Source organism: Ictidomys tridecemlineatus, chromosome 1 (genome assembly GCF_052094955.1).
Source record: "Ictidomys tridecemlineatus isolate mIctTri1 chromosome 1, mIctTri1.hap1, whole genome shotgun sequence".
Classification (NCBI taxonomy): domain Eukaryota; kingdom Metazoa; phylum Chordata; class Mammalia; order Rodentia; family Sciuridae; genus Ictidomys; species Ictidomys tridecemlineatus.
The window spans coordinates 152,847,110-152,871,472 of record NC_135477.1 but is presented as its reverse complement, the minus strand read 5'-3'; the positions used below and the strand labels follow the sequence as shown (position 1 = coordinate 152,871,472).

The window sequence follows — 24,363 nt, the reverse complement described above, 5'->3', positions numbered from 1 at the left end:
CTGAATGGATCTCTGTGACTTGTTCCTGATTTTAACAGCATCTGGTTGATCACCAGGGAATATTAGTTGTGGATTTTTGGTAGATGATCTTCATTAGGTTGAACACTCTTATATTTCTAATTTTCTGTTTTATCACGGAGGGGTAATTAATTTTGTCTATCTTTGAGTGTATTCTTTCCTCAATCATCTCGATTCTATTGAGACTTCATGATTCTTCATTTGGTTAAATTTTGTTACCTTAGTTTTGGTTCTATATTTTTCCTTTGGTTCCTTTTAATTTTTTTGTTGTCAGTGGATCTTTATTTATTTATCTGTGGTGCTAATAATCAAATCCAGTGCCTCACACATGCTAGATAAGCGCTCTACCACTGAGCCCCAGGCCCAGCCCTCCCTCCCCCCAGCCGGTTCCTTTTTAATTTCATTTGCTTTCTTGCTGAAAAATCTGACATACTGATTCATTTATGGAATGGCCATACTTTTGAAAAATTCTTGTAAATATCTACTTTAAGTCTTAGGATACAATTGAATGGGATGAATAACTTCTAATGTTCTTTATAGTACTGTAGGAAAACTATGGTTTTATGAAATACTAAATGTATTTCAAAATAGCTAGTAGAGAGGATTTTGAATGTTCCCAGAACAAAGAAATGATAAATGTCTGAAGTGATAAAATGGCAATTATCTGACCATTACACATTGTATGCAGGTATTGTCACACTGAGCCTCGTAACTATGCACAATTGCTATCAATTAAAATTTAAAAACATAAAAAATAAAATCTTTGTCTTGTAATTCCAACATGTGTCATCTTGGAGTTGGTGACTGTTTTCTCCTAACCAACTGTTGAAACTTTCCTGATGTATTTGTGTCATTCTGCATTGCACACTGAACATTTTGAGTATTATGAGACACTGAGTATTCAATTCTTCTGGGAAATATTTTTTCTTTCCAGCAGGCTAGTTTAGTCAACAGTTCCAATTCACTTGTCAGCTGTGGTTCTAACGTCTGTTCAGTTTTTCAAACACTCACAGATCTATTCCATATGGTCAGTGTCAGACCTAAGCAATAGTCTACCCCATTAAGGTTAGACCTGTATATGTATGGATCAAGAGTGAGCCCAGTTTTGTGAAGTGACTTCTTATCTGCCACCATGCTGATACCTTTCAGCTCTCAGGAGTCTCTTCATCTTCCTGATCTGATTAGAAATGCAAGGCTTTAGGTTCTCTCTGACACACCTCATGGATATCTATCCACATTCAAGAGCAAGTAGCATTAAGATAGTAAAAGAAGTACATCAATGGAAATCCTCTTCAACATTTTTGACTTACAGTTCCCCTGACCAGAAACAAGAGTTAATCTCTCTGAGGTGTAGGTGTTTGGTAACCACACTCTCCTCACCAAAGGAATGCCCAGGAGTGTCAAATGATCTTAATTCAAATTCTGGTTTCCTTCTCAAATATCCCTGCTGTCATGCCCCAAGCATTAGTTGTGTTCAGTAGGAGAGAGAACACAGTAGGTGTGCACCTATTCCATTTAAAGTGGAGCCAGTACAAATTCAAAGGTATTTTATTTCTAGTGATTTTATCCCTGGAAGATAAACTCTCAAACTGGAACTTCCTGAATATAGAGGTGAATTCTGACTGTGACCTTCATACTCATCATTTTATCCAATCACTTTTTGCCTCAATTTTTATTAAAAATTTAAACATACAAACAAGTTTAAAGGATGACCAATAAATATCCCTATATTCAATACAAAGTTTCAACAACAGCAAATGTTTTTACATATTTATTTGAAAATATCCTGCAGTCATCATGACTTTTCAAACCTAAAAACATCTGCATGCATCTCCTAAGAATAAGGGCATTATCCTATATATCCTCAATACCATCATCACTTCCTAAGAAAATGAAACATACCACATTATCTAATATCCATTCTACTCCCGTTTCCTTAAATATTCCCCCAATGTCTTTTTATAGCTGTTTTATTTTTTTCTGACTCAGAAATCAATAAAGGATCACATTTTGCATTTGTATGACTCTTGGGTTTCTTATTCTAGAAGAGTCCACCTTTTATTATATTGGCTTTTTGAAAAGTTTAGATCAGTTGTCTTGTACAAAGTCCCCAACACTGGATTCGTCTATTTTCTCACTCTGTAATTAAAATTATCCCTCTATTCCTTATATTTCTTGTGAACAGGAGGATAAGTCTAGATTGTAGATTTAATTTTCATTAAACATTTTGGTAGTATATTGTAGATTATTGAAGTATAGTGAAGTATAGTGAAGATTATACTTCATTTTATATCTCATCAGAAGCCACATTGTCAGCTTTTTACTTAAGTAGTTTAATACATAAACAGTTTAATAACTACATCTTATTATAAAAACAAATATTCTTTTTTTTGTACTTGGTATCTGTGGTTTTTGACATCCTGTAAACAATGTACCTTAATTTTCCTAAATCATTCTATGTATTTTGAAAAATTGCATTCTTCAAATAATTTTATGAAGAGCTTTGTCTATTTTCATTGTTATGAGCTTTTTTTTTCTTAGTGCATTACAACAAATTTCAATGATTAATCTTTTTTAAAAAATATTATTTAGTTGTCAATGGATCTTTATTTATTTATATGGGGTGCTGAGAACTGAACCCAGTGCTTCACACATGCTAGGCAAGTGCTCTACCACTGCACACAACCCCAGCCCTCAATGATTAATCTTTTTGATGTTTAAATTATCCTAAATTTGAACAGTGGGAGGACCCTCAAGTTGGCTTTTGTGTCTTTCTTGATATTCTACCATTAATTCTCAATGCTATTTTTAAGATTTATTTTTTTCACAAAGTGATATTCCAGGCATACCTTATACTTTCCCTACTCCAAACATGGAATTGGTCATTTCTCCAAAGAACTCTCTTAGTGGGAATGCATTTAGAAACCAAAATTTGGGTACTAAATATATTTACTGTATTGGGTACAATATTAAGTATTGAGGTCTGTTTAAAAGTCTTATTTTCCTTTTAAGTGTGTGTATGTGTGTGTGTGTGTGTGTGTGTATACACACACACACATACTTCAATATATATATACACACACTTAAATACATAAAATTATACTTTCTGAAGAACTAAAACAAGTCAATTAAGAAGTATATAAAGTCTAGCTAATTGAACTAAAACAATTTTTAAAATAATACCAACTATGAAAGTCAAATGTAGAATTGAAGAAAATAGGCCTGGGGGAATTAAATGTTTAAGTAATGAATAGAATGTTTAGTAACAAAATGTTCATATATAACTTTACACATAAGAATTCCTAGAAAATATGTAATAAAAAGGCAACATTATATAACAAATACCCCCAAACAACTATACCATGTGGACATTAGCTGGATTGGGGTATTTAAATAGTTAGTATAAATGTAAGTACAATCAGATGTTCATAAGAAAAAAGACTATGATTGCAAGTCAAATATTAAGATTACAGTGAGGGGGAACCCTCAAAGATAAAAAGATAACATTAAATTATTGCAAATCGCATCTAACCAGGTTATAAAACAAAGATGCTCTCAGGACTAGAGGATGGAAATGTATTTATAATAATTATCACAGAACACAAGAGCTAAAGATCTCAATTTTTGTCTTAACTCTGTCCATTGAACTCCAATTCATTAGAAAGATGAAAGACTATAATTAAACTAAATGTCTCTTGGCTCTTACATGCTACCAAGTGTATAGTAAGAAATTCTGTCAAATATTTTACTCTTTGCAACAAAGAAAGTATTTGCATGACAGTCTTTCCACCTCCATCTGTTTAACTATGGTACTATAATAAGACTCCTCTATTCAGCCACATAGAACCATACCAATTTGAGATGAATACAGGAAAGCACTTTTGCCCTTTGGGCAAATTTTTAATTTTAAAAACTAAATTCTAAATTAGTAAGACTGCATTTTGCAATTGTTAAGGACTTCTGAATAAAAATTTCCAAAACTCTGTATATGAATACACACACATACATATATATATATATACATATGGATGTATATACAGTCATGTGCTATACAATGATGTTTTGGTTAATGATGAAATACATATACAATTGTGGTCTCATAAAATCATGATCAAACTGAAAAATTCCTACCACTCAGTGGCATTGCAGCTATACCATGAGGTCACAGTTATTGTAACATCTTAGCACAACACATTATTCATGTGTGTAATGCTGGTACAAACAAACCTACTGTGCCACCAGTCAGATAAAAGTATAGCACATACAATTATTACAGTACAGTACATAATACTTGATAATAACGATAAACAACTATTACTGGCTTACATATTACTATGCTATACTTCTTGTAATTTTATACACCTTCTACTCATAAAAAAATACTACAAAACAGTATGCTATGTTACACCATAGCAGCTCCATATATCTTGTGTTTTTCCGCATTTCTTGATTGCATCAAGAGGGCATTCAAATTGATCTATATCATCAAGCTGTGTGTAACTATACAATGCATTGTTAGACAAAAACATTGTTTTCAAAACATAACCACTGTTAAGTGACACATGTGTATCTAATTTTACTTCCACTGTACATGTGTATACATAAATGTATGTGTATATACACACATATACATATAACTTGCTTATGGGACAAAAAGAGCTTTGGCATTTCCACATGAAAAGTTAAATTTAAAGAATTTCTTTTTATCCTTAATAACTTTTTATTAATAGGAAAGCTACCTATATCGACTTGCCATTTTCATTTGTTTTGTTTATGGTACCAGGGATTGAACTCAGGGGAACTTAACCGAGCCACATCCCCATCCCAGCACTTTTTTTTTTTTAATATTTTTTAGTGGTAGATGGACACAATACCTTTGTTTATTTAGTTTTTTTTGTGTGGTGCTGGGGATTGAACCCAGTGCCTCATGTGTGCTAAGCAAGTGCTCTACCACTGAGTCACAACTCAGCCCTACCCATTTCAGCACTCTTTATTTTCATATATATATATATATATATAGTTATGGGCCTTTACTTAATTTATTTATAAATAAATAATTTGGTGCTGAGAATTGAGTCCAATGCCTCACACATGCTAGGCAAGCAGCTAGGCAAGTGTTCTACCATAGAGCACAACCCCAGTCCTTTATTTTCATTTTAAGACAGGATCTCACTAAGTTGCTTAGGGTCTTGTTAAATTGCTGAGGCTGGCTTTGAACTTGTGATCCTCCTGCCTCATGCTCCCAAGTCGTTAGGATTATAGGTATGTGCCACTATCCGCAGCTTGAACCTGACATTTTTAGAAATGAGACCCCATGCTTATTCACATTAACTCAATGACTATTTTTTAAAGGAAATTCACAAACTAAAGCTTACTCTTAGAGATTACAATCTAATGACAGAGAAAGAAAACTTATTCAACTACTATTTATGCTTTTTTTAAAAGTGAGGACATTTATAATTTTTCTACAAATTTTAAAAAATGAAAAGTTTTTGGAAACCTTAGAATCCAATGGTTCTTATAAAATGAAAAGTCAGTGCTCTTCAATTTTCACTGGTCCATTTACCATGACTTAGTGTAACTAGCTTTTTTCCTATAAAAGTAAAAAGATTAAATCTATTAGGTCCCCTTGTTTACTATTCTCCTGATTATTGTCCAGTGAAAAGTCCTGGATTATGAAAGAGATGAATTAAAGTTCATAGGCTTCTCTCATCTCAAGTATCTCTGGTACTGAGTAAGGGAGGAGCCATAGATAAAAGATTTTCCATATTCCATTTAAAGAGTCTTTCTTTATTGTGGACTTTTTTGTGTCTACAGAGGTTTGATCTGTAACTGTAGGCTTTCCCACATTCCATACACTTATAGAGTTTCTCTCCAGTGTGGATTCTCTCATGTTCAGTAAGGAATGAATACTGGCTGAATGCCTTTCCACACTGATTACACTGGTAGGGTTTCTCTCCAGTGTGGATTCTCTGGTGTCTATAAAGATTGGATTTGCAACCAAAGGCTTTCCCACATTCTTCACATGTATAAAGTTTTTCCCCAGTATGAATTTTCCGATGTTCATTAAAGGATGAATATTGGTTGAAAGTCTTCCCACACTCGTTACACTGATGAGGTTTCTGTCCAGTATGAATTCGTCGATGTTCAATAAGGGTGGAGATGCGTGTGAAGGTTCTCCCACATTCTAAACATTGACACAGTTGTTCTCCAGTATGGAGTCTCTGATGTTCAGCTAGGGAGGCAAACTGGCTGTAACCTTTCCCACACTCACTGCATTTATATGGTTTCTCACCTGTATGAATTCTTTGATGTCTATGCAGTTTGGCTCTACAGTTGAAGGCCTTCTCACATTCACTGCATTTATAGAGTTTCTCTCCAGTATGAATTCTCTGGTGCACAGTGAGGGTTGAACACTGGCTAAAGGCTTTACCACATTCCCTACATCTGTAGGGTTTCTCTCCAGTGTGCACCCTCAGATGTTTGATCAGAGTTGAACTGCTGCTAAAAGCTTTCTCACATTCATTACATTTGTAAGGCTTCTCTCCAGTGTGGATTCTCTGATGGGTAAGAAGGGAAGACCTGTGGCTGAAGGCTTTCCCACACTCATTACACTTGTAGGGTTTTTCCCCAGTATGAATTCTCTGGTGTTCAAGAAGATGAAGACTCTGGGTGAAGCTCTTCCCACATTCATTACAGACATGAGGTTTTGCTCCTGGGTAGATTTGGAAGCATCTCATTATATCAAAATTTTGTGTAAAATCTTTCCCAAAAGTGTAATACATATTGGGTATCCTTTCTATGGGAATACTTTGTTGTGAAACAATAATTTTGTTTATAAATGAGCCTTTCTCTAGTTCAAGACTTGTAGGGTTTCCACCTCCGCTGATGGTTTTTTTGGGGGAGGCTGCCATTTGCCTAAGAGGTTTCTCCTGTACTATGCTCCTCTCAGATTTCACAGTTTCTCCAAAGTTGGTGTCCTGGGGACCATACTTAGTGGATTTTTTCTTTATTATTCCATGAGTTGTTGCTTCAATAAAAATGTCCTGTGAATCAGGCAATTCTTCTATCTCAGGCAAAGTCTTGAAATCTGAAATAAATCAGAAGATTAATGCTTCTTCTGCTGGAAAGGACAGAGGGATAATAAAATTGGCAACAATGCATATAAGAGATTTGATGCCATCTGATCTCAAATGTGGACTTAATCTGGACAGAAATCAGGATGATATAATGGAAAAAGACGGAAAGAGGTTAAGGGGTGATATGGAAGAATATAATAGATAAATTAACACTGAAAATGAAGAGACTCTACCCTGGGAGAAGTAAAATTAGATGCATAAGAACTGGCTGATCAGAAGGTATGAGGAAACAGAACAATGTCAGGTGAATCGCTCAAGTCCAATACTATGAGATTTTCAGTTTCTCATCATTTTCCACTCTGCACATACCAGGGAATGAAACAGGTAACTTGTTTTCACTTTCTCCTTTCTACCCAAATGTCACTTTCCTTATATTTTTTCCGATGCTCTCTCTGAACCCTACATTTCATAATTTAAAAATATTTAGATTGTTTTTCTTAAATTTTGTGATTTTATAGCATAGACTCATAGGAAAGTGATTATAATTTCACAGCAAAGTCTGTGAAAGGGAAAATAGTCTTTCTTAAAAAAAGACTATCAGGCCAAGTACAGTGGTGCATGCCTGTAATCCTAGTGGCTCAGGAGGCTGAAGTGGGAGGAACTTGAGGTCAGAGCCAGCAACTTAAGTAAGGCCCTGAACAACTCAGCAAGAACCTGTCTCTAAATAAAATATGAAAATGGGCTGGGGTGGAATGTGATAGTCATCATTATACAAAGTACATGTATGAAGACTTGAATTGGGTGTCAACATACCTTATATACAAACAGAGATATGAAAAATTGTGGTATATGTGTATTAAGAATTGTAATGCAAAAAAATACATGTATAATGGCATAAATTGACGTGAATATACTTTATATTCAGAGGTACGAAAAATTGTGCTCTATATGTATAATAAGGATTGTAATGCATTCAACTGTTGTCATGTATTTAAAAAAATAATAAAATCAATTTTAAAAAAATGGGCTGGGGAGGTGGCTTAGTGGTTAAGTGCCCCTGAGTTCAATCCCTGGTACCAAAAAAATAAAAGAACACTCAGATTTTAAAAATCACAATAGTCCTGAAGCATGACTGTGTTGAGAATATTTGATCTAAGTTTGAGATGTTAATTATAAAGAAAAATATGGAGTAAATCAGCCATGTGAAACAATTTATCCCTTGTGATTGGAGGAAAAACAACTTTTTCCTACTACCCTTCCATCCCTTTCCTCTTTCTATTTTATCATTGAGAAAAAGAAACATACTCTTTTCTTCTAATAAGCTGCAACCAGAAGACTATAATTTACTCGTAGGAATCGTGGGAATAATGAAAATCTGTAAGATAAATGAAATCAATTTGTCTTGAAGCTCAGTTTTATGTGAAAAGATTTACTTTGAGCTGGATTGATTTGGAATTAAAATCTGTTTTTTTTTCCACTCAATCCATGATTTGATAGATAGGATTAAATAACTGTATGTATTAGGTATGTATTTAAGTGAACTATGTAGCTTAAATTAAATGCAACTGGCCCTGAACATCTCAACAGGGCCCAGTATTTCCAAGAAAGTCATCAGACCACTACCTCTTCATGACCCGCTAATCTATAAAGACTCCCTTGTGCCCATTTCCCAGTATCTCACTCACCTGGACATGTGTCTGGAGGAGCTTCTCTTTCCACCATGCAGGGATCTTCTCCTTGTTGCAACTGGCAAATCACCTTAGGTGTTGAAAATGGAATTCCTGCTTATGTGGAAGGAAATGGAGTTTAAATAAATAGCATAAATAGCAGCCTCAAATAGAACTCACATCCCACTTACTCTGAGCCAAAAAGGCAGAGAAGGCAACTGCAGGAGGTGGAATGAGCAGCACAAACACTTATAAGGGGACTGGAGCTTTCAGGTGGTGGATCATAAAGCAGGGTTTACTTCAAAAATAACATAGGGCCCTGGCAAGGAATGCCTCTATGGCAGGGTGTTCTTATGTTTTCAACATCTAAATGTCCTGTATGTTTTGGGGATTTAGTCACTGGCCTACTGCATGGAAGAATATTGATTGGGAGTAGTGTGTGAGAAGAGAATAGCATGAAGATCATCACAACACAAACATTCACTTTCATTTATACAGGATACAACTTTTCCCAAGGTGGAAACTTGTAGATACTGAATTGCAAAAAGGGAACTCCAAGGTGATTTTCTTGCACATTCTTCATTATAGGCAAAAATCCTTACCGAGTGAGACCAGGCTGCTGTAATTCTCCAGCATCACCTCCCGATACAAGGTTCTCTGGGCAGAGTCCAGATGCAACCATTCATCCTGGCTGAAGAGCACAGCCACATCCCTGAATGTCAAAGACTCCTGGAATGGGAAACCCATTTATACTCACTCAGGACCAATCTTCCTCTATGAAAACTTGATAAGATGGTTACACTGTGATGAATAGCAAGTAACTCTTAAAATGTCTTGGGATTCTAAATATTTCAAATCAGCTACTTAATTTCTTTTAAATACCTAAGGAAAATAATCAGGATACATCTAGAGAGAAGCTGGAAAACTAGAGAAAATACCACTAGCTGAACATAAATAAATATAAAAGAATTTATAAGTCACAAAACAAATTTTAAAAATATAATTATTTAAGAATTGGAAATGTAGCTCAGTGGTGGAGCACTTCCCCAGTATGTGTGAGGCCCTGCATTCAATCCCCAGCACCACAAAACAAAAACAAAAAAGTTAATATTAACTGAATATTAGGGACTAAAATAGGAACTGTGTATGTATTACCTATGTTCAATCTCATAAAAAAATCCTATGGGGAAGATACTACAATTAAATTATTTTTCAAATGAAGAAACATGTTTAGAAAAACTAAGTTAATTTCACATATGATGACATATATTTGTAATCCCAGCTACCTGGGAGACTGAGGCAGGAGGATCTCAAGTTTGAGACCAGCCTAGGCCACTTAGTAAGTCCCTGTATTAAAATGGAAAAGTCTGGTTGTGTAGCTCAGTGATAGATTGTCCCTGGGTTCAATACCCAGTGCTGGGGGAAATAAAAAAAGAAAGAAAGAAAAGAAAAGAAAGAAAGAAAGAAAGAAAGAAGAAGAAGAAGAAGAAGAAGAAGAAGAAGAAGAAGAAGAAGAAGAAGAAACAAGAAGAAAGAGGAGAAGGGGTGGGGGCAGGGAGAGAAGGGAAGAAAGAAGGGAAGAAAAATAAGTACCTTTTCAAGGTAAATCTGTTAGAAAATGTTGGAGCTAGAGTTTGAAGTCAGGTAGCAGACCCCTGGACTATCTTGTCTAAATGAGTTTCCATTCACTATGAAAATTAAAGGAATCACAGGACCTGCAAGACTATTTGGTTTCTTAGAACAGAACCCCAGTTAAAGCCCCCCAAAATACAATAAGGCATGAGCTGGGCAGATGGCAACTCTTTTATGAAAGTGCTAAAAGAACAAAACTTCCTATGTTTTTGGTGGGTATTTTGCTGAGAATCCAACAAAATGTAAAGGGTACATTTTAACTTTGCATTTCTACTTCTGGGATTCTACTACCAAAATTTTTTTTTAAATAATAATAATTACGTAACTGTATAGGGATATTTGTTCACAGATGCTTATGCAATGTGACTTGTAAATCAATGGTTGCATAGGCCGAATACTGAACCTTTACATGTTACATGTATGACAAAAGTGACTTTGAAGATCTGTTTACATTAAAGAGCTGGAGACGAGGGAATGGATCAGCAAATTATAGTACATGTATTCCATGAAATGTTATGTAGTCATTAAATGGAATGAGGTAACTTGGCATGTCTGCCATCAGAATATGAATAATTATTCTAGATTACTGCCCAGGTAGAGCAGAAGTGATCACAATAGTTCTCTTATAATAAGGAACCACTAGGAGTAAGTCACAAGAAGGTGATGTGAGGATGAGCAGAGATTGATGTGACATACACTGAAGATGGATTAAAGGGCCACAAGCCAAGGACTGAGGGCAACCTCAAGATGATAAAAAGGACAAGGAAACAGATTTTCCCTTTGAAGTCTTTAGAAAGAACTAGCCCTGCTGACAGCATGATCTTAAGCCAGTGAAAGTGATTTCAGACTTCTGACTTATAGAATAAGAGAATAAATTTATCTTGTTTTAAACCACTGAATATGTAGTAAATTGTTAATGGCAGCAATAGAAAACTAAAACAATGGTGAAAAACTGAAAACAACCCATATATCTACCAATCAGGAAATGGATAAGCAAATTATAGTACATATATTCCATGAAATGTTATGCAGTCATTAAATAGAATGAGGTAACTTAGCATGTCTGCCATCAGAAAATGAACTTAATATATTATTAATTCATATGAAAGAGCAAGTGACAAAACAATCTCTATTTGTTGAAATAGTGTACACACACACACACACACACACACACACACACACACACACACATATATAATGGTGCACAGAAAATTGTTCAAAAGAATACAAGTTGTCACCCTGATTATTTTCTGATATTTGTGGAGAGGGCTGCAAAACAATCTTTTCCTTATTTCTTATTTCTTTACATCATTAGGTTTACATTATTTCCAGTATGTATGTATTTCCTTTCTTTTAAATTAATTAATTTTGTGATACTAGGGAATCAAACCTACAGCCTCATGTATGCTAAAAATGCACTCTACCATTGAGTTTCACCTCAAAGCTTAAATTCTTTTTGTGAGGTAGGAGATACTGGGGATTAAATGCAGGGTTGCTTTACCATTGACCCACATCCCCAGCCCTTTCTATTTTGTATTTTGAGACAGGGTCTTGGTAACTTGTTGAAGCTGGCCTCAAACTTGTGATCTTTTTCCTCAGCCTCCAGAATACAGGCATGCCTGGTTATCCTTGAATTCTTTTAGATTCCATTTTAATTTATATATGGACTTTTCAGTTATGCCTCTTTGCATTTTTAGTGGCTTCTCTGATAATAACAACATATATTCTTCATCATTCCTAGACTATTTAGAGCAAATAGATTGTTTCACACAGAATGCAAGAACCCAGCAAATATATAGGATACCACAATCCCTTTTATGGTTGTTATAAAGGTTTTTCCAGTTCAGAGTTGACAAGACTCACCAGACCTCACAGAGCATACTCATGAAAGGCTTTTATTTAAAAGCAAAGGATACATGCAATACAGCAAAAGAAAGAGTGTACAAGGAACCCTTGGGAGACCAGGAGACATTCCACTGTGATTTCTCTTATTTGCACACACTGACTTTATGCTGGACTCTCTGGATCTGCAGGAGGAACTCTCACCAGGGGCATTTTATGAAATCAAATAAATCTTGTCTCAAACCATTTAGGTCAGTTTGCAAACTATTAGTAAAGAGGCTACTGGAGGTTGCCTGTACTATTGCATCAACATATATGTACATTTTAAATTCTAACAGATGGGGCAGATTGTGCTTTCTCAAGATGACCAATTAATTTTCTACTCACATATTCTGTGAGCACCCAGTGGAATTCAGTGGAGATGATGCTGTGTGATTTCTAAAGAGAGGTAGTAAAATACACCTTCCACCTGGCTCATGTGAAGCCTGTGCACTATATTGCATGGCCAAGACACATGGAGTTATCGTACATAGATGCTCCATCCAACAGCCCCAGCCCCAGCCTGAGCTAAGACATGTGAGCAACTGAGACTTTGGATGATTCTAGCCCCCAGAATTAAAGTCTTTTGGATCCCAGATTTTGTATAGTGAATATAAGATGTTCCTGTAGTCCTGACCTAGAGAAACTCTGAGAAGTTAAAAATGATGATTGATGCTTTATATTCCTAAGTTTCTTTCTGATAAATCATGCATATTCTTTCGTGTTAAAAATACAACTTGATCATTTAAAATTACTGAAATTAGAATACCAGAAGAAGAAACAGAGAATGGAACAAAAGAAATATCTGAAGTAAAAACAGCTGTGAATTTTCCCAAGTTAGTGACAGACACCAAACCACAAATCCAGGAAATTCAGAGAATTCCAAATAGAATATATACCAAAAAATCTACACCTGGGCATATCACATTCAAACTGCAGAAAAACAAACAAGGAGAAAATCTTGAAATAAGACAGAGGGAAAAAAATATCTTACCTGAAAAGGTAAAAAGATAAGATTTTCAGTGAATTTTCTCACTAGAAACTAGACAAGAAAGCAACATAAAATATTTAAAGTATAGAAAAAAGCAGAAATCTACAATTCTACTTTCTTGAGGAAATCATCCTTTACAAGAGATGAGAAGACTCAAATAAACAAAAACTGAGGGAATTCATTGCCAGCAGACCTACCTTGCAAGAAATAGCAAAATAAGTTCCTCAGAGAGAAAAATAATGATATAGGTTAGAAACTTGAATATACACAAAGAAAGGAGGAGAGAAGAATAAATGAAGATAAATTAAAATCCTTTTAAAAGTTGTTTATTATTGTGGTGCTGAGGATTGGATCCAGGACCTTATACATGCTAGACAAACTCTACCACTGAGCTATATCTACAGCCCTAAAATATTTCTTTTTATTTTTCTTATTCTTAATTTAACTAAGAGATAACTGTTTGCTTAAACCAATAACACCAGTAATGGGTGTTTATAGCATAGGGATGAGTGAAATGAATGACAGCAATGTCATAAGGAATCGATGGACAAAATGGAGAAAACTGCTAAGAGGTACCCGTACTACCATGAAGCAACAGAATTTTCCTCAAAGAGGGACTTAGACTAGTTGTAAATTTATATTGCAAACATCAAGGCATCTGATAGAAAAGTTTTTTAAGGAAGCATAATTGGTGTGTACTGACAGAGGAAGATCTGTCACCATACTGATATAAATACATGGTTGAAAAAGTAAATAAATAAATGGGAAGAATGGCAATCCTCCCTGCAGGTTTCCAAATAATTTACATAGATTAAGTGTGGGTGGAATACAGTGATTTCCTTCCAAAGATTATGGCATGGAATGGTGGAAAAAGAGAGTAATGCATTAGAAAAACCTGACAAATGTTACCTCAGCCATATGTTTAAGGTCAACATTTACAGTGATGTCATGTTATTAATATGCATTTTCGATATAATTTGATGAATGACACCTTACCTCTGTGGTCTTCCTTTCAAAAACCCACAGCCCCAGTTTAATGATGAGAAAAACTTTAGACAAATCACAATAAAGGGAAATTCTACAAAATACCTGAACACTACTTCTCAAAACTATAATGGTCATCAAATACGAGGAAAGCCTGAGAAACTAAAAGCTCTGAGGGCCTAAGGAGAAATGACAACTAAATGTAATCTGCTATCCTGGATGGAATCCTGAAACAGAAAATAAATATTGGGTAAAAACTATAGAAATGTAAATAAAGTGTGAGCTATAGCTAATAATGAGGTAACTGTGTTGGCTCATTAATTGTACAAATGTAGCATACTAATGTAACACGTTAGAAATATGGAAAACTGGGTGCAAGGTATATATATATATATATATATATATATATAAAATAACTAGGCTACTATCTTAGCAATGTTTGCCTAAATCTAAAACAGCTCTAAAAAAATAAAGATTCTAGGAAATATAGTGAAAATACCAATAAAAGTATCAATTTACTACAAAAGATGTCATTTATATTACTAATAAGCAATCAGCACCAAATTTCATGTGTTTTTCCCCAGATGATAAATTATATTACATTGAAATAAGAGATATTTATAAAATCTGTGAAGATTCTACTTTCCCAAAAAAATTATGCTTGCTTGCTATTTAATTTTTCTAACAGAAAAATACTAATTTGTCCCACAGTATGCTGAATGAGGATAGAACTTGACATTGGATATCACCATTGAATTATCTCAAACAGGGTAACAACACCTGTAATTGGGTCACCCTGGGTCCCCAGGACACCTAATTGAAAGAATTAAATACTGAATTCATTGTCCACAAAAACTCTTCTACATCTTTCCTTAGCTAAAATAAAATAAGTTTCTCCAGCTTGGAGCTGTGGAAAAGCTCAGATAGTGAAGAGTCTCACTTTTGAGCAGAAGGTATTCCAGGCTATAGCTGGTATTGCCTTGCATGGCATTTTACTGGTCTTTATATCTTTGTTTCCTTAAATATCTATCTCTTTGAAATTAAGGAGTCAAAGTTATGAATACCCTAGTAAAGAGAGATGTACCGGGGCTGGGGTTGTGGCCCAGAGGAAGAGCACTTGTTTCACATGCATGAGGCACTGGGTTCGTTCCCCAGCACCACATAAAAATAAATTAAATAAAGATAGTGTATCCATCTACAAATAAAAATATATTTAAAAAAAAAGAGATGTACCAAATTTGGCTGGTCCTAAAATAATGCATAGGCTGTTGCTGATGCCAATAATAGTAACAGCTGGTATTTTTGGAAACCAATATGTACTGTTCTCAGCATTTTACTTGTATTTTCTCAGAGTATAACATTAACAGTAAAAAGCTGTCTTGTCTGCAACATCTCTAGTAATTAGAGAAATGTAAATCAAAACTACTCTAAGATTTCACCTCGCTCCTGTCAGAATGGCAGTTATCAAGAGTACAAGTCACAATATGTGTTGGTGAAGATGTGGGGAAAAATGCACACACATACACTGCTGGTGGGAATGCAAATTAGTGCAACCAATCTGGAAAGCAGTATGGAGATTCCTTAGAAAACTTAGAATGGAACCACCATTTGACCCAACTATCCCATCCCTTGGTCTACACCCTAAAGACTTAAAAACAGCATACTATCATAACGCAGCCACTTCAATGTTTATAGCAGCACAATTCACAATTGCTGAATTGTGGAAGCAACCTAGATGCCCTTCAATAGATAAATGGATAAAGAATCTGTGGAACATATACACAACAGAATATTACTCAGCATTAAAAGAGAATAAAATTATGGCATTTGCAGGTAAACGGATGGTGTTGGATAACATCATGCTAAGCAAAAATAAGCCAATCTCAAAAAAACAAAGGCCAAATATTTTCTCTGATAAGTGGATTCTAATCCATATGGGGAGGTCTGCATTGGGATAAGTGAAGGAACTTTGGACGGGGCGAATGAGAGGGGACAAAAGTTAGAAAAGACAGTGAAATGAAATGAACATCATTACCCTAGGTACATGTATGATTGCACAAATGATGTGACTATTTCATGCACAACAAGAGAAGAGAAAAATTCTGCTCCATTTGTGTACAATGAATTGAAGAGCTTTCTACTGTCATGTATAACTGATTAAAACTAATAAATAAATAAATAGAAAAAAATTGTCTGGATTCAAAAACCAGATGTGTGACCTTAAGCAAGTGACTTGCATCTCTGTGCCTCAGTTTCCTCATCTGTAAAATGCAGATATTAGTAGTCCTCTTGTAAGGACTAAGGAAATCAATACATAAAAAGAATAAATTTTAAAAATTTCTTACCAGTACATAATAATTATGCATAATAATGGGATTTATGTCATATTTATACAAGCACAAAACAGTTTGTTCTATCTCCTTTCCAAGTATCTTCCCTTTCCCTTCCCTGATCCACTTGCTCTACTCTATTGATCTCCCTTCTATTATTATTATTATTATTATTTTAATTAGGATATTATCATTATATATACAAATAAACACACACATATACATGCAGAATTCACTAATAAATATTCACTATGCATATAACAGCCTAATTCAGTAGATTTCATTCCCCAGTTCTTCCCGTGGCCTTCCTTCCTCCCTAACTCTCAATCCCTTTCCTCTATTCTATTGGTCTCCCTTCTATTTTCATGAGATTCTCCCCAACACACCTTTTCTTTCTTCTCCCTGGCTTCTGCATATGAGAGAAAACACTCAACTCTTGACTTTCTGAGTCTGCCTTATGTCACTTAGCATGATGTTCTCCAATTCCATCCATTTACCAGTGAATGAAATAATTTCATTCTTTATGGCTGAGTAAAACTCTGCTGTGTATATATACTATATCTTCTTTATCTAAGAATAAATATTTTTTGTATGTAGTAACAACATAATACTTGGCATGTAATAATTATGTTTTAGCATTTGTTAATAGATTAGTTCTAAGAGGTATGTATATTACTAAACCCACTTAAATTGAGAAAATGAGGTATAAAGAGATAAAATCAGGGCTGGGGTTGTGGCTCAGCAGTAGAGTGCTTGCCTATCATGTGCAACATGCTGGGTTCGATCCTCAGCACCATATAAAAATAAATTTAAAAAACAAAGGTACTGTGTCCAACTACAACTAAAAAATAAAAATAAAATAATAATAATTTAAAAAAGAGATAAAATCACTTGCCCAAGGTCACATGCCTAGCTTGGATATGAGCCCACAAAGTCAAGGTTCAAAGTCCTTGTTTCTGGGCTGGGGATGTGGCTCAAGCGGTAGCGCGCTCACCTGGCATGCACCAGGCGCTGGGTTCAATCCTCAGCACCACATAAAAATAAAATAAAGATGTTGTGTCCACCAAAAACTAAAAAATAAATATTAAAAAATTCTAGCGCTTTCTCTCTCTCTCTCTCTTAAAAAGAAAAAAAAAAGTCCTTGTTTCTAACCCATGGACTATCTCTACTTTTTGGAAAAGCAGCCAGTGAGAAACAGAGCCTCTGGGATATGGCAGAATAGAAAATTCACAGCAGAGAGACAAACAGGAAAGAGACTGATGTTGGAAGAAAGAATGGAAATTTCATATGGAAATATTTTATAAGGATTTGGGAATGATAGATTGAAACTTTAGGACAAGCCTCAGGACAGAAATTTGGGTGAGATCCTCAGAAAGGTAATGATAAAAGTAATGACACTAGATCTCAAAAAGGAAAAGAGATTTATTAACAAAAAAAGGATGTGTAATAGAACTGCTCAGTGTGATAGAAATGTTCTATGTCTTGTTATCACTGAGTTAAATAGATGTGTACATTTGTGAAACACCATGGAGTAATTCACTTAAAATGAGTGTCTTGTATGTAAATAGACCTTAATAAATTTATTTATTTTTTTAAAAAAAGAAAAGGAAATTTAAAAAATCAGAGAATCTGGCTGGGGTTGTGGCTCAGTGGTAGAGTGCTCGCCTAGCACATTCAAGGCCCTGGATTCAATCCTTAGCACCACATAAAAATAAATAAATAAATAAATAAAATGTATTGTATCCAACTACAACTAAAAAATAAATGTTTTAAAAAATCAGAGAATCAGGGGCTGGGGTTGTGGCTCAAGTGGTAGAGTGCTTGCCTAGCACCTGTGAGGCACTGGGTTCGATCCTCAGCACCACATAAAATAAAGATATTGTACCCACCTAAAAATTAAAAAATAAATATTAAAAAAATAAAAAATAAATAAAAAATCAGAGAATCAGATGAAGAGATAAAGGCATCTACTAGACAGTTAATAGGGATAATGGCCAGTTCAACATCATAATTGCCCTAGGCATAGGGAAGGCTTAGCCCTCTGTCCTCCCTAGTGCCAGCCTCAAAACCCAAGCCAGGCTGAACTTCTGGGATATGCCTGTTCTTCTCTAACCACCAACAGCAGTCCTGGCCTTCAGGAACAACTCCAAATGACTCCACTTTTAGGATATTTCCCCTAAATCTTCTTGGACATTTAGTTCAGTGCAATAAACTCCTTGAAGATGGAAATATTCCCATTGTGATGCTCAGAATACTGTACATAGTCAGTGTTCAATAAATGTTCATTGAGAGTCTTTTGATCTTTCCAGTCCTTGCCTCAAGTGCAAAGCCACAGACTATTACTCTGTACTAAGCTCCTACTGTAATAGAAAGCATATATTTAGCATTGACTCAAATTTTGGTCACGAAGTGAGTATGGGTAATTAGGAGTGTTTTGGGGACAAAGAAGCACATTCCTCAGCAGCCCCTCAATAAGCCCAGGATCCTAGGAAAAACTTTCAAGGTTCTGGATTCTTTTTTAATGGGTATAAAAGTACCTGGAAAAAAATATGTAAATTTGCTCACATCTCTGAAGCCAGAAGGCAATTCCTAGAAAAGATAAACTTCATTTACTGTCACCTGAGCAGGCAGCAAGTCCGTAGCCATCCCTTCCTTCTTAATTTTCTTGCCAAAGGAGAACAGAGTGCTGACAAGGTAGGTCTGGAAAGGAAAAAGGTACCATGAAAAACTCTGGTGTCAAGATGTGGCTTGAAGAGAGGGAGTTACAACGGTCTATAACCTCCATCAGGTCCCAACAAAGCCACATATATTATATAAACCAAAAAAGAAGAATGTTGACCTAGCCAATTTGCCACACTTCACCCCCTATCTAAGCTATCAGCTTCCTCTAACCAAATTGTGATTCATATTAAAGGGTCTTTCAGAGTTTAAAACTGTATACTCTAATAGTCACAATGAACTTGAATTTCCCAGGGATAGCACTTTCAAACATAGCTAGCTGATCCTAGGCCTGTCTGCCCTGTCTTGCCCTTTCCCTCCTGTGGAAATCACAACAAAGGTGCTTTCCTTGAGTGAGCCTCTAAAGAGTGCTATGTTCTCAAGAAGTATGAGTAAAACACAATCTGTAAACTTTCCCAACCTCTCTCTCTTGATGTGCACCTAGCCTTACCATACCAAAATAATATTTTTGATTTAAAACACTGCCCCTAGCCCAAAACATATGCCATATAGTTGCTCCAAAATATTGACCCTGCAGAGCTATGCTTAAGGACATTCACAGCTCCAAATAACCCTTCTCTCCCCATATACACATACCAATTAGGAGGGGTGGAAATGCCAATTGCTCAGTAGATAGCAAGATCAGAGGGTGTCTGAACAGCCAGAGGAGTGTTAGCTTCCTATGCACTAAATCTGTCTTGGGTTTGCAATAGGGCACTCAGGATGCCATCACTGGCAAGAAAGCAGAATAAGCTGAATGTGCTGTGAAATCTCCAGGTGGAGCACCTCAGCCAATCAAGGAAAACTGTTAGAGAAGTAGTTACCTATGATAATACACAATCTTCTCCACAGCAGGAATCCTGAGTGCTTTTAATCTATTATTTTTAATCTTCAGAACAACTTAAAAGTAAATACAGCCATTCTGTATCTGTGCATTCCACGTCCATATATTCAATCAACCTCAGATATAAAACAAAAATTGTTTTGGTATGGAACATGCACAAATTTTTCTTCTTGCTAATGCAAGGGAAAAAAATAAACAATACGGTGTAACAACCACTTACAACAGGTATTATAAGTAATCTACGGATAAAAATAGCAGAGGATGCCCATAGGTTATTTATAAATACTATATCATTTTATAGAAAGGTCTTGAACATCCAAGAATTTGGGTATCCTAGATGGTTGCTTGAGGTCTTGGGACCAATCCCAAGGAGATGCAGAGTACCGTATTCCTACCACATTCTATGGATGTGAGAAAGACTGGGAACTACGGATTCGGGACATGCCCAACATAACAAAACAAACAAACAAAAAAGAAGGGAGTCCTAGTCCTAGTACAAGGTTTAATTTCAGCAATTATCTGGCCACTCTGAGCCCAGGATCTTTATCTATTAAATGGGAACAGTTATAGGGCAAACCAACCAGCCTATGACTTGGCATCAGATGAGTACCTTCATTTCTAGTGCCGGGCACATGGGCTTTCCCTGCAGATATTAGCTATTGTTGTTTTTATTATTTCTGCTTCGCTAAAGAAACCACAAAAGACTGACAGGCACACGCCCACTGCCATCCTCGGCACACCCCTGCTCGCCTAGCAGGAACGCTCCCTCCCCGAGGGCCCCCCAGATGACAGTGAGATGGGGCGCAGAACCAGAGACCCCAGGTCGCCAGCCGAACGGCGCCTCCGGACTTACGGGCCGCGCGGCCCCGCGCAGCTCAGGGCCTGTCCTCGACTCCCCGCAGGCCCCCTCATCCCCATACTGTGGCCCCACTCACACGGAGAGAAGCGCTGGCTCGTGCCACGGCTTGAAAGAGGGAGCCGGGAGCCTCTCAGCTGCGGGCGGGCCGTCCTAGTAGACTCGGGATCCTAACACTCGCCAAGAGTCCCCCAGAAAGGCCGTGAGCACTCCCCTCCGTCCCGAGAACCCCAGAAAAACTACGACTCCCGGCATTCCCCAGGCCCCCGCCGACTACACTTCCCAGAGGGAGCCGCGGCAAGGCGACCTCCAGCAGATTAAAGTCTCTTCGCTCACGAAGTTCCCAGCCGAGTGTTCCCTGCGAATCAGCAGTGCCAGGGAGGGAGCCTGGGGCAAATAGGAGGGGTAGTCTCCTGCCCTTGCTGCCCTGGTCAGCCGCCAGTCTTGTTTTGTTAGGCGGCAACATGAAGCAACTAGACAAAACCCTAATTTAGATGTATTTAGGAGAATCAGTATGCTGTAGCTTCCACTACTAGTCATGATTATTTTTAATGACCTTACGCATAAGATGGGCGTAGGTACAGTTGAAAAGCAATCCAATGCTCAGTAAACGCCTGGCTGAACTTCGCCAAATTTTTGGAAGCCTTGTCCACAGTGCTCCCCGTGGTATCTTCCTTGTTATCAGCGTTCCTTTGCTTAATGTTATAGTTACACTCTATGTATGTGTCCCTAAACCGTGTTTATATTGTTCTTCATATAAATGGAATCTGCTATATAAAGTTAGCCCTCCCTATCTGCGGGTTCACTCGTCGGTGGAGTTAACCAAAAAGAGTTTAAACCCTGAAAGTTCCAAAAAAGCAAGTTAAAATTTAGATTTTGTTTCACTGCAGGGTACTATGGTGGATCCATGAATGAAGTGATGTGGAGGCACTGCATTAGATATAATACATAATGTAGAGATGATTTAAAGTACAGGGGAGGATGTGCATAGTTTATATGCTAGTACTGTGCCATTTTATATAAAGGACTTAAGCATCCATGACTTAGGATATCTTGGGCAGGGAGTCCTGAAATCACTGCCCCACAGTTAAAGAGGGATAACACTAGAAATACAACAGCGAGTAAACCTGGCAAAACCTTTTTGCACACATGTGGCCTAAATTCTGCTGTGGAAGAGAGAAAAAAAGAATTATTATGTCTTATCAGAGAAAGAGAAATGGTAACTCAGAGGGGATGGAGAGTTTGGGCAATTTAAAATAAAGTAGTTAAGAAACATTTCATGAAGTAGGTGACATTTGAAGAAAGAACTGCAGAAGACAAATATGCCCAGTGTCATCTAGCAAAATAAAAAGCAGATTTAAATTTCCCCAAAATGGAAGCATGCCTGGCCTTTTCAAGGAACATAATGATACTATTAGCTGGGCATGGTGGCACAACCCCAGCTGCTTAGGAGGCTGAGGGAGGAGAATCACAAATCCATTACACCAGCCATGGCAACTTAGAAAGAAGCCCCTGTCTTAAAATAAAAAAGGGATGGAGGCTGCTTTTGCTAAAAGCAGTGACTTCAATTAGGCCTGCATGCCCAATGGATAACTGAAAGCAGGATGAAACTTCATCTTAAAACTTTTAGAGTCAGGTCACTGCTCAGCTCTTCACATAGGCATGTTAATCATTTAAGGAGTATTCATCTAAAAATGAGGAATACAATGTTTATTAAATCTGAATTTACCTAAACTATCTTGTCCCCGCTCAAGACTGAGGGATTTGCAAATGCAGCACTATCTGCTTTTATAATATCCTGTTTCAGACCCCCAGAGTGGCACCTAGAAGTCTTCAGTCTTTGTCCCACACCTTCCAGGAAGTCATCCCCATGACACTGCCCACTAAGCACATGCAATCATATCATGGGATCTCACCCTTCCAGAATTAGAGATCTGATAAACATCCTGAGCAGCAAGTGGAATTGCCCCTTAAGAGATAAAGACTTCTCTGAAGCTCCCTCACAGAACCAGACTGAAATAATGATCAATCAGACCACAGTTGACCCAGATTGCTTAACTGGGTATACCTCTTGCCCAATCCTTAACTCGTTTAAACCTAACCCTCCTGCCAGCACCCTTAAGACACTGCTGAATGCTGCTCTCAAACTTTGTATTCACAATATGAACATATTGATTAGTTTACTTTCCTGCCTTTCACCATTACTTTTTCTGCTTGTTTTGGGGGGCAAATGGCCAAACATTGTTTATTGGAATTCCCAAAGTCAGGCCTCTGGCTAGAATTTGGGTAACATGGTCAATGGAGAAAGACTCTCTGCTCGAGAGACCAAGCAAACTTTAGTTTGCTCTTCTCAATTCTGGTTTGATTAGGCCTCAATCAACTTTGGCTTCCATCCTGTCTTTGGCCTGACTACACCAGTCTTTGCAAACAACTCCCACTTGTCAAGGTTGGTTTTTTTGGTTCATTTTGTTTTTGGTACCAAGGATTGAACCTGGGGTGCTTAACCATTGAGACACAACCTCATTTCTTTATTTTTCATTTTGAGAAAGGGTCTTGCTGATTAGGGCCTAAGTTGCTATGGTTGGCTTTGAACTTAAAATCCTCCTGCCTTAGCCTCCTGAGCTGCTGGGATTACAGGTGTGTGCCTGTGACCAATTCATGTCAGTTTAACAGGAATCCCCCACCCTTGATATTTGGTAAGTTTCTCGTTCCTCACTTGATGTCTTCCTCATCCAGGGTGTTCAGGTATTAGGACCTGTTTTATTCTTCCTCAACATAGAGTTGGACCAAAAAGTTTTGCTTATTTATATTGACTACACCCTGGTATTCCTATCCATCTTTGCTCTGGCTGCCCTGAGCAGCCTCTTCCCAAAGAGAGAGCCTTTCTTGAGCACCAAGCCATCTGAGAATCGGTGCTTCTCCCCAAGTCATTTCTTTGCCTTACACTTGAAAGTAAATCCCTGTCCTGAATTTTGACTATAGGAGTTAACTAATCTCCAAAGATGGCCCCCGATAAGAACCATCTCTTTCAATACAGCAGAATCAATGCTATCTGATTCCCAAAGCTGGCTTGTAAGATTTGCATCCTCTACCTAGGTCTCTTGGAATGCTTGCTCTTGGATCACTCCATCTCAAAAACCAACCAGCCATCTGTGAGAAGCCCAAGCCCCAAGGATGAGCAACTGAGCTCTCAGGCAGCAGTCATCATCAACTGCCAGTCATCTTGGACATCCAGTACAGTTGAGCCTTCAGCCTCAGCTGTCATGAGAATAGAAATCAACTGAACAGTAAGAACTGCTCAGTTAAGCCCCCAAATATTAATATTGATAGATATTAATAAGGTGTTTAGACAACAAATTTTGG

At 36.9% G+C, this 24,363-nt stretch overlaps 1 protein-coding gene across 2 annotated transcripts in view; it reads right to left on the bottom strand.

Moving 5' to 3' along the window:
• Window positions 1-1,671: 1,671 nt before the first annotated feature.
• Window positions 1,672-24,363, bottom strand: part of Znf354c (zinc finger protein 354C) — a 43,140-nt gene continuing 20,448 nt past the window's right edge. The window contains exons 1-5 of one of the 2 annotated variants that reach the window (XM_078049889.1): window positions 21,080-21,261; window positions 19,202-19,282; window positions 9,367-9,493; window positions 8,783-8,878; window positions 1,672-7,108 (exon numbers count right to left, since the gene is read on the bottom strand). In XM_078049889.1, coding sequence (XP_077906015.1) covers window positions 5,733-7,108; window positions 8,783-8,878; window positions 9,367-9,493; window positions 19,202-19,228 — 1,626 coding nt within the window. In that variant the 5' untranslated portion in view covers window positions 19,229-19,282; window positions 21,080-21,261 and the 3' untranslated portion in view covers window positions 1,672-5,732. Of the gene's footprint in view, window positions 7,109-8,782; window positions 8,879-9,366; window positions 9,494-19,201; window positions 19,283-21,079; window positions 21,262-24,363 lie in introns of those variants that run through there. The other variant, XM_040272086.2, reaches the window with a different exon arrangement.